This window comes from Anolis sagrei, chromosome 2 (genome assembly GCF_037176765.1).
Source record: "Anolis sagrei isolate rAnoSag1 chromosome 2, rAnoSag1.mat, whole genome shotgun sequence".
In the NCBI taxonomy this organism is placed as follows: Eukaryota; Metazoa; Chordata; class Lepidosauria; order Squamata; family Dactyloidae; genus Anolis; species Anolis sagrei.
Window position 1 is genome coordinate 150,366,547 of NC_090022.1, and position 16,677 is coordinate 150,383,223.

Below are 16,677 nucleotides of genomic sequence, written 5' to 3' on the forward strand. Positions count from 1 at the left end.
CTGCTCCCCTGATCTGAACCGCTGACCTTTCAATCAGCAAGTTCAGCAGCTTAGCGGTTTTACCCACTGCGCCACCAGGGTGTGTGTGTGTGTATATATATATATATATGGCTGATGTTACTTCTTTTAAATGTACGGGTTCCAATTTACATACAAATTCAACTTAAGAACAAACCTACAGAACCCATTTTGTCTGCACCTTGAAGATTGCCTGCATACAAAGACAGGTATTCCATTTTTTTTTAAAAAAAATCCAAAACATGAAAAACTTCTGGTCCCAAACATTTTGGGTAAGACTCAACATGGTAGAGTGGCCTCTGGACACCCAATGCCCAAAGTGATCAGGACAGAGGTAGAGAGAGCAAGTCCCTCCTATTGAACCCTGCCACCTCGCTGAAGGCACTGGAAACTCCAAAGAATGTCACTGACCAGAGGCAGGCCAGTATAGCTGGATGAGTTCCCAGATTAGTTAGTTATTAGCTTGAAACGTCTTGTCCAAGCCTGGATCTCACTGGGACCAACTACAGACATGTCTTGCTTCCGAGATTCCCTGGTGATAATAACCCTAAACGAAAGATGGCAAAAAAGGCAAAAGGGCAAGCAAACTTATTGATCCAAGGGGTTGTTGTGAGTTTTCCAGACTGTATGGCCATGTTCCAGAAGCATTTGCTCCTGACGTTTTGCCTGCATCTATAGCAGGCATCCTCAGAGGTTGATGAGTCTGTTGGAAACTAGGCAAGTAATGTTTATATACCCGTGGAAGGTCCAGGGTGAGAGAAAGAACTCTTGTCCGTTTGAGGTAGATGTGAATGTTGCAAATGGCCACCTTGATTAGCATTTGACGGCCTAGCATTTTCGAGATCAAGCTTCTTACTGCCTGGGGGAATCCTTTGTTGAGAGGTGATTAGCTAGCCCTGGTTGATGTATGGTCGAAGGCTTTCATGGCCGGAATCACTGGGTTGTTGTAGGTTTTTTCGGGCTATATGGCCATGTTCTAGAGGCATTCTCTCCTGACATTTCGCCTGCATCTATGGCAAGCATCCTCAGAGGTAGTGAGGTCTGTTGGAACTAGGAAAATGGGTTTATATATCTGTGGAATGACCAGGGTGGGACAAAGAGCTCTTGTCTGCTGGAGCTAGGTGTGAATTTTTCAACTGACCACCTTGATTAGCATTTGATGGCCTGGCAGTGTCTGGGGCAATTTTTTGTTGAGAGGTGATTAGATGTCCCTGATTGTTTTTCCTCTGTTGTTTTGCTAGCCCTGGTTGTTTCTTATCTAGAATTCCCCTGTTTTTAAGTGTTGTTCTTTATTTACTATTATGATTTTAAAGTGTTTTTTTTAATACTGGTAGCCAGATTTTGTTCATTTTCATGGTTTCCTCCTTTCTGTTGAAATAGTTCACATGCTTGTGGATTTCAACAGCCTCTCTGTGTAGGCGGACAATACTACAAGCCTTCGACAATACATTTATTGATTCAAACCAGGAAGGGTTTTCTTAAGCTCCACCCTCGTAAAACTAAGAGAAAAGTGACTATTCTCAAACTGTGGGTGAGGCAGCCTAACAGAGGGAACTTGGACTTATACAGTTCCATCACAGGAACTAACACCAATGACGTGCAAAAGCAGTGATGGCATAAAAGAGTGAATTGCCATTCTGGTATTTTTTCAAAATATAAAAGAAGTCATTTTTTAACAGAACAACCAGAAATAACTCAATAGCATGACAAAAAATATCGTAGAATGTGATGTGTACACTACTGCAGTGGAGCCCCCAGTGGCGCAATGGGTTAAACCCTTGTGCTGGCAGGACTAAAGACCGACCGGTTGCAGGTTCAAAAATGGGGAGAGCATGGATGAGCTCCCTCTATCAGCTCCAGCTCTCAATGCAGGCAGATGAGAAAAGCCTCCCACAAGGATGGTAAAACAACAAAAGCATCTGGACGTCCCCTAGGTAACGATCTTGCAGATGGCCAATTCTCTCATACCAGAAGTGACTTGCAGTTTCTTGAGTTGTTCCTGACATTTTAAAAAAAAAACTACTGCAGGAAGGCTGTCATGAAAAACTGTACAAGGTGGAAGCCTCTTCCTTGGAGGCTTTTAAACAGAGGCTGGATGGCCATCTGTCTGGGGCGCTTTGATTGTGCTTTTCCTGCATTGTAGAGGGTTGGACTAGATGACCCATGTGGTCCCTTCCAAGTCTATGATCTGTATGTACTCTGAGCAGGACCTGCATGACTTATTAAAACATTGTAAACTTTGATGTTCATTTGTGTGACTTCAAAACCAATGGGTTTTTAAAAGAAACGTATCAGAAAAAGCCACAAAATTATTATTTTTTGTCATGTAAGGAGTGACTTGAGAAACTGCAAGTCGCTTCTGGTGTGGGAGAATTGACCGTCTGCAAGGACGTTGCCCAGGGGATGCCAGGATGAATTGATGTTTTTATCATCCTTGTGGGAGGCTTCTCTCATGTCCCCACATGAGGAGCTGGAGCTGATAGAGGGAGCTCATCCGCCTCTCCCCGGATTCGAACCTGCGACCTGTCGGTCTTCAGTCCTACTGGCACAGGCAAATGCAGTTTGATGGTGGAGGCAATTGTATTTGCCAAGGACTGATGTTAAAACACAAGTCATGTAATACTCAAACTTTTGACTGTTTTTTGGCAAATTGACGAACCAAGAATTCTGCTTTTTACCGAGATCTTTCCTAACCATAAGACAACATAAAGATAATATTTGGAAGTGTTACCTGGTATCTCGCTCTCACTGGGGATCAAAGGCTGCCCTCCGGTAGCAATCAGGATGTGAGGCGCTGTATATTTATTACCCGCAACTTCAACTGTGGGTTCCTGATCAGTTGTGAATGATGCGTGGCCACGAATAGTTTCTATACGAGCCTAGCAAAACCAAGTTTAATCAATATAGATTAATGTAATGTTGTCAGCGGCAATGATTAGATGTGTGTATGCATCTCCAAGTCACCACTTGAATTATGGCAACTGCATTAATGTTATTTTATTTTTTTAGACTGGATCTACACTGCTATATAATCCAGTTTTTGAATCCAGACTATCTGATTAACTGGATTATATAACTGGATAATAATACAGTTCAATGCAGATAAAACAGATTCAGAAATTGGATGATATGACAGTGTAGATGAGTCCTGGGAAGGGGAATGAGTTTACATAACCAAAGACTTTTCTAACTAAAGCCCCTGTTGCTCACAGCAAGAGAGGAGCAGAGAGACAATGCTGGAGTTTTCCAACACTATCCAAGTTCTAACCAGAGCTGGCCCTGTTTAGCTTCCTGACCAGGTGGGATCTGGTGCCTTTTGGGTTTTCAGGCCAAAACAGTTATTCCTCCCTTGTTGTTCATTCGTTCAGTCACTTCCGACTCTTCGTGACCTCATGGACCAGCCCACACCAGAGCTCCCTGTTGGCCGTCATCACCCCCAGCTCCTTCAGAGTCAAGCCAGTCCCTTCAAGGATACCATCCATCCATCTTGCCCTTGGTCAGCCCCTCTTCGTTTTTCCTTCCATTTTCCCAGGATCATTGTCTTCTCTAAGCTTTCCTGTCTCCTCATGATTTGGCCAAAGTACAGGGTTAGTCAAAATGAATAGGCCACAGTAGGTTACAGTAAACATACATATTGGCCTATTCATTTTGACTAACCCTGTACTTCAACTTTGTCTCTAATATCCTTCCCTCCAATCTGTCTTGTTTATCAACACACTGTTTGTGGCTTGTGTACACACTTCTCTCATCTATTCTCCGCTTAGTATTTTTAAATACAATCACTGAAAAGTCTGAGGTTCCATCTATGCTGCCATATAACATCCTGTTTTGGACTGGATTATATAGCAGTTTAGACTCATATAATCCAGTTCAAAGTACATAATGTGGATTATCTCCTTTGATTATATGGCAGCGTAGATCCAGGCCCGAGACAATCAAAACTGATATGTATATGATTAACTGGGTTGCTGTGAGATTTCTGGGCTGTATGGCCATGTTCCAGAAGCATTCTCTCCTGATGTTTCACCCACATCTTTGGCAGGCATCCTCAGAGGTTGTGAGGTCTGTTGGAAATGAGGCAAACGGGGTTTATATATATCTGTGGATTGTCCAGGGTGGGAGGAAGAAGTCTTGTCTGTTTCATGCAAGTGTTGGCCACCTTGATTAGAACCGAATGGCCTTGCAGCTTCAAAGTCTGGATGGTTGCTGTCTGAGGGGAATCCTTTATTGGGAGGTGTTAGCCGGCCCTGATTGTTTCCTGACTGGGATTCCCGTTTTCTGAGTGTTTTCTGAGTGGGCAAAATGTCAGGAGACAATGCTTCTGGAACATGGCCATAGAGCAAAACTCAGAGCAACCCAGTGACTCCAGCCGTGAAAGACTTCAACAATACATATTTGATCAACGTCCCACAGAAATTTCTGAAATGAAAATGCAGAGCTGTAAATTAATTTATACACTTAAATTTACCACTACCTTTCCATAGAATTCCCAAAGAGAACTAGTAGGGCTCTCTAAGGCTGGATCAACACTGCCATATAATCCAGATTATCTGCTTTGAACTGGATTATATGAGTCTACACTACCACTTGATCCAGTTCAAGGCAGGTAATCTGGATTTTATATGGCAGTGTAGATGTGGCCCAACAGAAAGAAAGTTTAGTTTCAGAAAGAAAGTTTAAAGTTCTCAGGATTCTTTTCTGAAGCCATTCCATTTAAATGAATATTGAGTCAATATAGTGAAGGGCTACAACAAGCTTAATATGAATCTCTGCCCCATTTGCTAGGGATCATCGCCAACCAGTATTTCAAATATTAAGCAATGGGGAATCATTATGAGGCTTCAAAAACTATATTTGTTCTGAAATTAAAAAGTGTTTCTTTAGAGACTCTACAAAACAAAATAGGAACTTTAATCAACAAATCCTCTTTTTCTCACAGGGAAACAAAGATTTAATAACAGAACGAATGTGTCTTAAGATTGGCTGGGACAGAACAGGACCATTTTACAAACCTTGTCCAAATTATTTTGATAGATCTCATTCAGTCGCTTCACATAAGCATCACGCTTTTCTTTAATTACTCTGGAACAAAATGAGTTTTATGTCACAAAGTTTCTCTCTTTTCTCTCAAATTAGAGTAAAATCTTCATTTTAATTTATAATCAGGAATTTTGAAATACGATTCCTAGGAAAGCTTATAATAACATATCAAAGGTGCAATGCAAAGTAAGACATATCAATATTACCGTATATATGTGTATATTTTGAAGTCAGGTTTGGAGGGCAGAATGATGGATTTTGACGTGACATGGAGATAACCCAAGGGTTGTTCCACACCAAGGCCAACTCAAGAGCCAGCCACTGCTGCCATTTCCTCACCCAGGCATTCAAAAAGGCCAGATGTGGCATCATAGCAGAGAGAGTAAATGGGAATGGTGCTTCTTTTAGGATCTCCCATGATAGAAAAAACTCTCAGAAAGGGAGATAGTTCCCTTTCTTGGTAACAGTTAAGGTACAATAGTCATATGGCCCATGGCAAAGTTGACCCAGGTTTACCCATTGGGGGGGGGGGTTGTACATGAGTATACAGGCAGTCTCCAAGTTACAAACATCTGACTTACAAATGACTCCTAGTTAAGAACAGGCGTGCGACAACAGGAAGTGAGAGAGAAATCTACGTCTCAGAAGGGAAATTCACTCCTGCAAGAGTTATGGTGAAAAGGCGTCTCCACTAAAGCTCTTATCACCAATCCTTGTTTCCACAGCAAGCCAAAATATTCAAAATCCAGTTATCACAGGGACAGAAAGTGAGGTATTATCTTCTCAACAGAGGCACAGACAGAAAAACAAACACCACTGGGGTGTTTACAATTCCCTATGCTATCCAAAGGTAGAAATTTTTTTTTATATATATATACATGCGCACGCGCATGCGCACATACAATTAGAACAATGCTTCAAAAATTGGGTAAAAATGATAAAAAAGAAAGTAAACTTAATCACTGGGTTGTTGTAGGTTTTTTCGGGCTATATAGCCATGCTCTAGAGGCATTCTCTCCTGGCATTTCACCTGCATCTATGGCAAGCATCCTCAAAGGTAGTGAGGTCTGTTGGAACTAGGAAAAAGGGTTTATATATCTGTGGAATGACCAGGGTGGGACAAAGAACTCTTGTCTGTTGGAGCTAGGTGTGAATGTTTCAACTGATCACCTTAGCATTTGATGGCCTGGCAGTGCCTGGGGCAATCTTTTGTTGAGAGGTGATTAGATGTCCCCAGATTGTTTTCCCTCTGTTGTTAGAAATTCTTGGCCATCAAAACTATTTAGCTAGCTTTCCAATTATGGTTTTCATAATGTCAGCTCCATTTCAATTAAGGTAAAGGTTTCCCCCTGACATTAAGTCCAGTCGTGTCTGACTCTGGAGGTTGGTGCTCATCTCCATTTCTAAGCCAAAGAGCCAACGTTGTCCATAGACACCTCCAAGGTCATGTGGCTGGCATGACTGCTGTTACCTTCCATGCACTCCATGATCTACTAACATTTGCATGTTTTCAAACTGCTAGGTTGGCAGAAGCTGGGGCTGACAGTGGGAGCTCACCCCGCTCCCTGGATTCGAACCTTGCGGTCAACAAGTTTAGCAGCTCAGTGGTTTAACCCACTTCACCACTGGGGGTTCCCCTACTCCAATTAGAAGACTTCAAAACCACAAAAGGTTCTTGTAAAAGGGTTAAGAATGCAACCACAAGCACAGACTGAGCTTTAGAGGGTTTGACAATGTCAAGGGAGAGCCTTAGGGCACACGCAATGGTCTGAATTCCCCCAAACAAAACAACGTTCAAAGAATCCTAATGCAGAGCCATAAAAAGGAGCACAAGTGTTCTTTCACTGCCATCTATCGACTTCTATCAAGCTGTTTGGTTTGTTATTAACATATTTACATGAAGTATTTCAGATTTCTATATGACTTACCTCCAATTAAATTTCACATTGGATATTTCAAAACCGTAATCTTCATGATCATGGATGAATTCAGAGTGGACAGCAGTATTCCACATCACCTGTAGGAGAGGAGACACACATCAACAGTTTAAGATGTAATAATACATGAAACATGACCTAAAGCTAATCAATCCATTGTGCAAAACAAACTGGACAAATATTTAGGACAGGGAAAGGTGTGTAATGCATGGAGACCCAACTGTGAGTACTCTGGTTAGGACTGAGCAGGATATAGCTCATAACACATCAAGGTAAGAATAACCCACTGTCTATGTAACACAGCCTTTTATTAACAGTTTCCTGCCAGAAGTCATATCTTGATTTATTCAGCCACTGATGGGCTATATACTGCATGGCTGCTAGGCTACAATCAAAATGGTGAGTCTCCATTTGTGCAGACTAAAAAAATTCAATGAAACTAGGTTGCTGTGAATTTTCCAGACTGTATGGCCATGTTCCAGAAGTATTCTCTTCTGACGTTTCACCCCCATCTGTGGCAGGCATCCTCAGAGGTGAGGTCTGTTAGAAACTAGGCAAGTGGGGTTTATATATCTGTGGAATGTCCAGGGTGGGAGAAAGAACTCTTGTCAGTTGGAGGCAAGTGTGAATGCTGCAATTGGCCACCTTGATTATCATTGAATGGCCTTGCAGCTTCAAGGCCTGGCAGCTTCCTGCCTGGGGGAATCCTTTGAACAAAATCTGGCTACCAGAACTTTAAAAAACCCACTCTAAAATCATGACAATAAACAAAGAAGAACACTCAGAAAACAGGGGAATTCCAGACAGGAAACAATCAGGGCCATCTAACACCTCCCAACAAAGGATTATGGCTGGGCTCTTCCCGTTACGGTCACCCAAACAAAACAGATGCTGGACTAGCCAAAAGGAATGGCTAAAAACAGATCCGGGCTCAAGCCTACTTTGTGGGCCTATAACAGGTCATAGGGAACCATTATTATTATTATTATTATTATTATTATTATTATTATTAGAAACACAACAAACAGCAAACAAGATCATTTTGCTGGCTGTTGTATTAGATCACATGTCGGACACTTCCCAAGTGTCTAGGACTGTGTGATGTATCGGCAGGACTGTGTGATGTATCGGCAAATAATGCATCCAGATCCCAATACGGTGGCAGATGGTAATTTTATCAGTGCTGATTGTATTTAAGTGCAGGCCAAGATCTTTAGACATAGCACCCAGTGTGCCGATAACTACCGGGACCAGGGGAAGATGTGAAACACCCTGATAACGTCGCTCCGTGAGTTTCTTACTAAGAACTTCTAAAAACTAAAACTAAGAATCCTAAACAGACTGAAGGCCTGGCATGTTAACAAGATAATTTGCCAGATAATTTGCTGACTTCTACAAAAAGGGAGTGTCAATTTATCTAAGCTATTTTGAAACCCTGAAGAACTCTTTTATCAGAAGACTCGGCGTTTCTCTTGAGTTGTTTTTCTACGGATATCTACTGCAAGGTAAAGGCTTCCCCCCCCCCCCCTTCTTTACTGGATGGTCCTTTCCTTCTACAAACAAGAAACACAGAGACAAGGATATTTTACTCTTTTATATTTTTACCCATATTCTATTATTATTTTGATTGCAGTTTTTAATTACTGACAAGGCTTATTGGTTCTCTCTCTTTTAATTTGTAATGGGGAAAAGGAAGAGAGAACGAGCTCTTCCAGACAAACAGAATGGTAAAGCAAGAAAACTGCTCAAGAATGGAGAGGTTTCTCCAAAGGAGGATTCTATATCTGACCTCTTTTGCAGAAATAAGTATGAGTTACTTCAAAACAACTCAACTGATAGCTGCCTTGAGGTGATAACTGAAGACAAGGGGAAAATAGATCCTGAAAGCAGCAGTGAGATTAAACCCACAGAACATAAGGAGTCTATTTCTGTTTATGAACTGTTTGCTAAACAAATATTCTTAACTCTGGATACTCTAAACCTGATATGCTCCAAGCTAGAATATATCCAGAAGAAACTAGAATGTACTAATTTTAATACTGTTGAGTCTGCGAATCCCACAATTGGAATAATGCCAAAACAGGATCAAGAAGAAGTAGATAAGACACAGCCTGTAACTAGGCAAGACCAATTATTCATGCGACACCCAATTGTAAACAAAAGAAGTAACACAAGGATAACAGAATCTTGCCAATCTGAAACAAAGCATCTTAAATTCAATCCTTGCCAACTGGAATGTTGTATTTCACCGAACTCCATAAACTGGAATAGATGGGGTAACAAAAATCATGTACTACCGGGACCACCTTTACTGGCTTATGCCAGTTGTTGTTGTTGTTGTTGTTGTTGTTATTATTATTATTATTATTATTATTATGTTGATTATGTTTATTTATATCTTTCTTTTTCTCTCCACAAGGAGACTCAAAGAGGCTCACATTCAAGGCATTGCAACACAGTTTAAAATGTTCAAAAATACAAACGTTAAAACAGAACTAAACAATGGTGTTAAAAAATTGCAGTTAAAAAAGTTAAAACTTTGGGGAGTATCAAGTGTTGTGATCTATAAAAAATCAACTGACATCCTATAGCCTAGCAATATTTGATGCAGAAGCGCTTCCACAACTAAAGGTGCAGATAAACACTGAGCAAGAAGAGATCTAAAGTGATGGGTCAAGAGACGCATACATTTATGAACTTTCCTGCTGCCATTTTCTTGTTCTTGCGTGCCTTCAAGTAATTTATGACTCATGGCGGCTGTAATGATAGGTATGCCTTAGGGTTGCTATAAGTCAGAAACAACTTGAAGGCACAAAGGACATTTACTGCTTCAAGCTCAGGACAGGACATGTTAGAAAGGCCTTGCGGTTAGTCACCAAAATGGAGCAATACTAGCAATTTCTTCTGGACAAGTAACATGCCAGTGCCAACCGACAAAAGCTTACGGTGGTGATGCAAACTTACAAAAAAGTAACCAGTTAGACAGTGTTGCAATCTAGCAATTTTCTTTCACTCTTTGCAAGCCACAGCCAAATGCAACAGTCTCTCTGGGTATTTCTTTTGCATACTATTACAGGTAATAGACACAGAAATCAGTGGCCCTTCCACAGAGCCATATAACCCAGATTAGCAAGGCAGAAAACTCCACAATATCTGCTTAGAACTGGATTACCAGAGTCCACACTGACATATATTCCAGTTTGAAGCAGATAATGTGGAATTTTATTCAGCTGTGTGGAAGCGGCCTAAGATAAAGCCCATAAAAGTAGATTAGATGAGTGAGTTTTCCCTGTGTCAAGGTAAAAGTTGGGAAATATTTACTGTATATACTCAAGTATAAGCCTAGATTTTCAGCCCTTTTTTAGGCTGAAAATATCCCCCTCGGCTTATACTCGAGTCAAGTGTCTAGATCTAAGGAAGTAATGCTACCCCTCTATTCTGCTTTGGTTAGACCACATCTGGAATATTGTGTCCAATTCTGGGCACCACAATTCAAGAGAGATATTGACAAGCTGGAATGTGTCCAGAGGAGGGCGACTAAAATGATCAAGGGTCTGGAGAACAAGCCCTATGAGGAGCGGCTTAGGGAACTGGGCATGTTTAGCCTGAAGAGAAGGCTGAGAGGAGATATGATAGCCATGTATAAATATGTGAGAGGAAGCCACAGGGAGGAGGGAGCAAGCTTGTTTTCTGCTTCCTTGGAGGCTAGGACGCGGAGCAATGGCTTCAAACTACAAGAGAGGAGATTCCATCTGAACATTAGGAAGAACTTCCTGACTGTGAGAGCCGTTCAGCAGTGGAACTCTCTGCCCCAGAGTGTGGTGGAGGCTCCTTCTTTGGAAGCTTTTAAGCAGAGGCTGGATGGCCATTTGTCAGGGGTGATTTGAATGCAATATTCCTGCTTCTTGGCAGGGGGTTGGACTGGATGGCCCATGAGGTCTCTTCCAACTCTTTCATTCTATGATTCTATGATTCTAAGGTTATTTATTATTTTACCCTATTATTATTATTATTATTATTATTATTATTATTATTATTATCATTTTCATTTCATTTATTATTTTATTCTATTTATTATTATTACATTTATCACTTTACTCTATTATTATACATTTATTATTTTACTGTACATTCATTATTTTACTCTTTTTATTATTATTGTTATTACATTTGCTATGTTGCTCTCACTATTATTATTTGGAGGATACGTGAGCACATTTACATTGAAGAAGGTAAATAATCATTTAATCAGAGTTGGACAGTCTTATCTTAAATTACCATTTTTGTAAATATTCAAAAATATATAACCTACTGATTCCTCAATTAATGTAATTTAATTGGTATCTATTTTTATTTTGCAATTTACCAGTAGCTGCTGCATTTCTCACCCTTGGCTTACACTCGAGTCAATCCGTTGTCTCAGTTTTTTGGGGTAAAATTAGGTGCCTCAGCTTATATTCTGGTTGGCTTATACTCGAGTATATACGGTCATTCTTTTTTGGGGGGTGTTTATAGGTTTTTTTTTAATGTTGAGTAATGTTCACCTTTCAATTAAAACAAAAATTAGGCAAATCCACAACACATTTAGATTTACTTTACCTTTTTAGGCACACATCCAACATTCACCTAGAAAAGGAAATAAAAACAATAATTATCAAATGGCAGGATTTTAAAGATAATACATATTCGCGGAACATGCACAAACTGATCAAACTAGATTTGGCATTTTTTACTATTTCATACTCTGAATTCATCACTATAAGGTCAAGGGACTTTACTACAGGCATGGGCAAACTTTGGCTGTCCAGATGTTTTGAACTTCAACTCCCAAAATTCCTAACATTTTTCAGGTTTAAAAAAAAAACCTGGTTTACTCATGAATTTTAACTGGTTAATCAAATTCCAATATTAAATATATGAGTTCCTCCAGAACTACAAGACTATATCAACCAGGTTTTGATTATTCAAATGATCATTTTCTACTTATTAGGGAAAAAATGAAATGCAAAGATACAGAATGGGTGAGGCCTGGCTCGACAGCATTACATGTGAAAAACATCTTGGAGTCCTCATGGACAACAAGTTAAACATGAGCCAACAATGTCATGTGGCAGCTTGAAAAGCCAATGGGATTTTAGCCTGCATCAATAGGAGTCTAGTGCCTAGATCCAGGGAAGTCATGCTACCCCTCGATTCTGTCTGGATCAGGCCACACCTAGAATCACACTGTGTCCAGTTCTGGGCACCACAATTCAAGGGAGATGTTGACAAGCTGGAATGTGTCCAGAGGAGGGCGACTTGGATGATCAAGGGTCTGGAGAACAAACCCTATGAGGAGCGGCTTAAAGATCTCGGCGTGTTTAGCCTGAAGAAGAGAAGGCTGAGAGGAGATGTGATGAGGCCCATGTATCAAGATGTCATAGGGATGAGGGAGCAACCTTGTTTTCTCCTGCCCTGGAGACTAGGACGCGCAACAATGCCTTCAAACTACAGGAAAGGAGATTCCACCTGAACATTAGGAAGAACTTCCTAACTGTGAGACCTGTTTAGCAGTGGAACTCTCTGCCTCAGAGTGTGGTGGAGGCTCCTCATTTGGAGGCCTGGCTGAGTCCCTCTACAGAGGTTGAAAAGATTGGGATAAAAAAGTTTTAAATAAAAATAATAAATATTGGAGGCTTTTAAGGATAGGCAGGATGGCCATCTGTTAGGGGTGCTTTGAATGTGATTTACCTGCTTCTTGGCAGGTGGTTGGACTGGATGGCTTATGAGGTCTCTTCCAACTCTATGATTCTATGATTTATTTTACCAATTTACATTGCAATAGAAGCAATAACTGCCATAGTTGAAAGATAGCTTGTGAGCCATTCAGTCCAACCCCATTCTGCCAAGAAGCTGAAAATCGCATTCAAAGCACCCCTGACAGATGGCCATCCAGCCTTTGCTTAAAAGCTTCCAAAGAAGAGCCTCCATGTAAGCCGCCCTGAGTCCCTTAGGGGAGATGGAGGCAGTGTATAAAAATAAAGCTGTTGTTGTTGTTGTTGTTATTTTAAAGAAGGAGTGTTTAGGTCCCCTGAAAAGTGTCCTTGTTGAAGTGGATTATGTAGATGTAAAGTGTTGTCCTCCTCATCCTCAACATCCCCGGTGCATTTGTCAAGGATAATCCATTGAGATGCGTCCAAGAGCCCATCATTCTCCTAAGTGTGTTCCTGTTGCACTTGGTCTACAACTGGGGATGGAGCATCTGTGCGATTGTGTAAATGTGGATGTGGTGAAGGGTCGCCCCACTCAGGGCTATCACCCATGCATGGATCAAGGACAGTCCACTGAGTGGTATCTAATTAATTGTGGTCCTCCCCTAGATGTTGTGTTTCCTGATCAGGTGTTAGTGGTGTGAGAATTTGGAATTTCTTGTGTAAGTATTCTGAGGAGGCTGCCTAATCCTGTGTCTCTTTCTAAGGGTGGCATTCTTCCAAGCCTGAGGGTTGTCCCCATTTGAGGTGATCTCCCTATAAGCTTCCCTATCATGTTTGTGTTGCTGTGATGTGGGCTGCATATCTAACAGGGGGTTCTAACAGTATGTTGTGTCATGTCCAAGAAGAGCTTGAGTTCCTTAATGTTCTTAAGAGTCTTAATTCGGTCCTTGAGTTGTCGGATCCTCTGTTCTATGAGAGTCATCTGTTTGCTCTTGGTGCAGATATAGTTCTCTAGTCGTTGTGTGAAGGTGCTCAAAATGCCACAGTGCATGTGATGGGAATGTTTTGCTTTAGTTCCATGTCCTGGCGAATGAGGCTACCAAGCAGGATCCTTATAGTGCGAGTTAACGTGTGTGTATATTATGTGCAGACTGTCAACTACTTCCCTTTTGTGTTTGTTTTTGTATTGTTTTGTTTTCTGTATGTATTGTAAAGGTGAGTGTTAGTGAAGGTGTGAATCGCCTTGAAAACAAACACTCACACAGCTTTCTGGTGACTCGAGCAGAGCAGATAGCCTTTAACTACAAGTCAAGCACACACTCAGCTTTCTAGTGCAATCATAGTGGAAGGAACCATAATGGAAGCTGTCAAAATGTGGTAGCCAGCAGGCAAAACTGTGGAGGGAGGGATTTGACCAGGCTTGTAGGTGGAAACTGTGGAAACTGCGGTGTCTCCCACTGGTTCATCTAATCCAAGCAAACAAAAAGAAGAAGCTATGTCATTGGACTTTATATAGGTATGGACAATGCATGGTTCTAAATGGTTCTAAAGTACTTACAAAACTAGGCGGTACTGATGCTTTGCTTTTAAAGTGTTTCTAAAGTTCTGGTGGTGAAAATTTTAACAAAACTTTCAAAATTTCATTATAAATGGCAGCTCCTAATTCGTTCTGTCATAAAAATTGCCAATAACAAAATAATAATGAAAATTTGAAAGTTCTGTTCAAGTTTTGAAATTTTCACCACCAGAACATTAGAAACACTTTAGAAGCAAAGCACCAGCGCCCCCTAGTCTTGTAAGTACTGTACTTTAGAAGCATTTAGAACCATGGATTGCCCATGCCTAGAACAAGATTTCATAGGGAAGAGGAAGCCTGCTGAAATTAAACAGAGGCCGAGTGGCCATCTGTCAGGGGTGCTTTGATTGTGCCTTTCCTGCATGGCAGGGGACTGGACTGGATGGCCCTTGGGTTCCTTCACAGGGAAGAGGAAGCCTGCTGAAATTGAACAGAGGCTGGGTGGCCATCTGTCGGGGGTGCTTTGATTGTGCCTTTCCTGCAGTTCAGGGGGTTGGACTGGATGGCCCTTGGGTTCCTTCGTAGGGAAGAGGAAGCCTGCTGAAATTAAACAGAGGCTGGGTGGCCATCTGCCGGGGGTGCTTTGATTGTGCCTTTCCTGCAGGGCAAAGGATTGGACTGGATGGCCCTTGGGTTCCTTCGTAGGGAAGAGGAAGTCTGCTGAAATTAAACAGCGGCTGGGTGGCCATCTGTTGGGGGTGCTTTGATTGTGCCTTTCCTGCAGTTCAGGGGGTTGGACTGGATGGCCCTTGGGTTCCTTCGTAAGGAAGAGGAATGCTGAATATATTACACAGAGGCCGGGTGGCAATCTGCCAGGGGTGCTTTGATTGTGCCATTCCTGTACGGCAGGGGGTTGGACTGGATGGCACTTGGGTTCCTTCACAGGGAGGAGGAAGTCTGCTGAAATTAAACAGCGGCTGGGTGGCCATCTGTCGAGGGTGCTTTGATTGTGCCTTTCCTGCAGGGCAGGGGGTTGGACTGGATGGCCCTTGGGGTCTCATAGACTTGGGAAAGCAGAGGAAGGCTGGCAGTACAAGGCGATGCCAACCCGATGCCTCGCTTCCTCAGTGCAGACGCCCCACTTCCCCTTCCCGGGACTCACGCATGTGCCTCCCAGGGCTCCACTCTCGACCACGGCCACCCGGGCCCCGATTTCCGCGGCGCGCCGGGCGCAGGCCAGGCCCCCCGAGCCGCCCCCCAGCACCAGGAAGTCGAAGGCGGCGGAGGAGGAGGAAGAAGAGGAGGAGGAAGCACGCAGCTGGGCCATGGCTAGGGCTTTGCCTTTGGCAGCGGCAGGCGAGGAGAGGAAGGCGGCGAGGCGGAGGCGCGGCGGCAGCAGCAGCAACAGCAGCCCCATCCCGCCTCCCTTCTGGACACGCCCACCACGCTGTGATTGGCCACGCACACATCAGTCATTCTCACGAAAGACCCTTCCCTGGGAAAGGAGGCGGGGTTAGGGATGGAATCCCCGCCTTTCGAGGAAGCATCACCTTTGGCACTCTCTGCTCTTTCCACTCCCTTTCCTCTGAGCAGGAAAGGAGTGGTCTAAGTTAAGGGAGGAGCCTTTCACAGCCTCACCAGAATTCTGCAGGAATATTGATATTCATATTATACCAGGGTTGAATGAAAAGTAATGCCTCCACCTTCGTAATTCCTCAACAGATGGCAGTACTGGTATGCCATCTGTTCTGGCTTGTTCAGTAGACTCTCCTCTACAGTTCCATTTTGGTGGGAAGCCTTAGCATTTTTTTAAATTAAATTTTATTTCGAAAAGATAATACACCAACCATAAATGTTGCAAAAAAGTACACATACACAAACAAACACACATACACAAACAACCCTCCATCCAGTTACCCCTCCACCCACCCCCAGTGCTACCCACCACCTTGACTTCCATCACTAATCCACGCAGGATTTATGCACAACTTATTTAACCCTCTATACTTGTAGTTCAATAAATTCCTCTTGTTTTTATTTCTTTAGCTCTCCCGTCAAGTATGCTAAGGCCAGCTTCCAGTTTCTTTCAAATATTTCATTATTTTCATATTTCAAATTGCTTGAAATCTTAGCCATCTGTGCATAATCCCACAATTTATCCTTCCAATCTTTAATGCTTAATGTTTTCTCCCCTTTCCAATTTTTGGCAATTGTAATGCGTGCAGCCGCAAAGCTGTACAAACAGATTTCTCTCTCTGGCTGTTCTAAACTGTCTCTGAATATCCCTAATAGGCACATCCCTGGGTTCTTTTTTACTTTGTTGTAAATCATTTTATTTGTTTCCTTTATTATTCTTTTCCAATAGATCTGCACCAGTTCACACGACCACCATACGTGAAAGAAAGTCCCTTTCTTTCTTTTGCACCTCCAACAGGATCCTGTTTGTGAATTGTCCATTTTGGCTAGGAGGGCT

General features: G+C 42.2%; 1 protein-coding gene across 1 annotated transcript in view; it reads right to left on the reverse strand.

Moving 5' to 3' along the window:
• The window catches only part of GSR (glutathione-disulfide reductase), a 33,296-nt gene extending 17,654 nt beyond the window's left edge, over positions 1-15,642 (reverse strand). Inside the window, exons 1-5 of the mRNA XM_067463958.1 lie at positions 15,367-15,642; positions 11,595-11,621; positions 6,987-7,075; positions 5,031-5,100; positions 2,750-2,897 (exon numbers count right to left, since the gene is read on the reverse strand). Of these exons, the coding sequence (XP_067320059.1) occupies positions 2,750-2,897; positions 5,031-5,100; positions 6,987-7,075; positions 11,595-11,621; positions 15,367-15,621 (589 nt within the window). The 5' untranslated portion in view covers positions 15,622-15,642. The remainder of the gene's footprint in view (positions 1-2,749; positions 2,898-5,030; positions 5,101-6,986; positions 7,076-11,594; positions 11,622-15,366) is intronic.
• Positions 15,643-16,677: the final 1,035 nt, after the last annotated feature.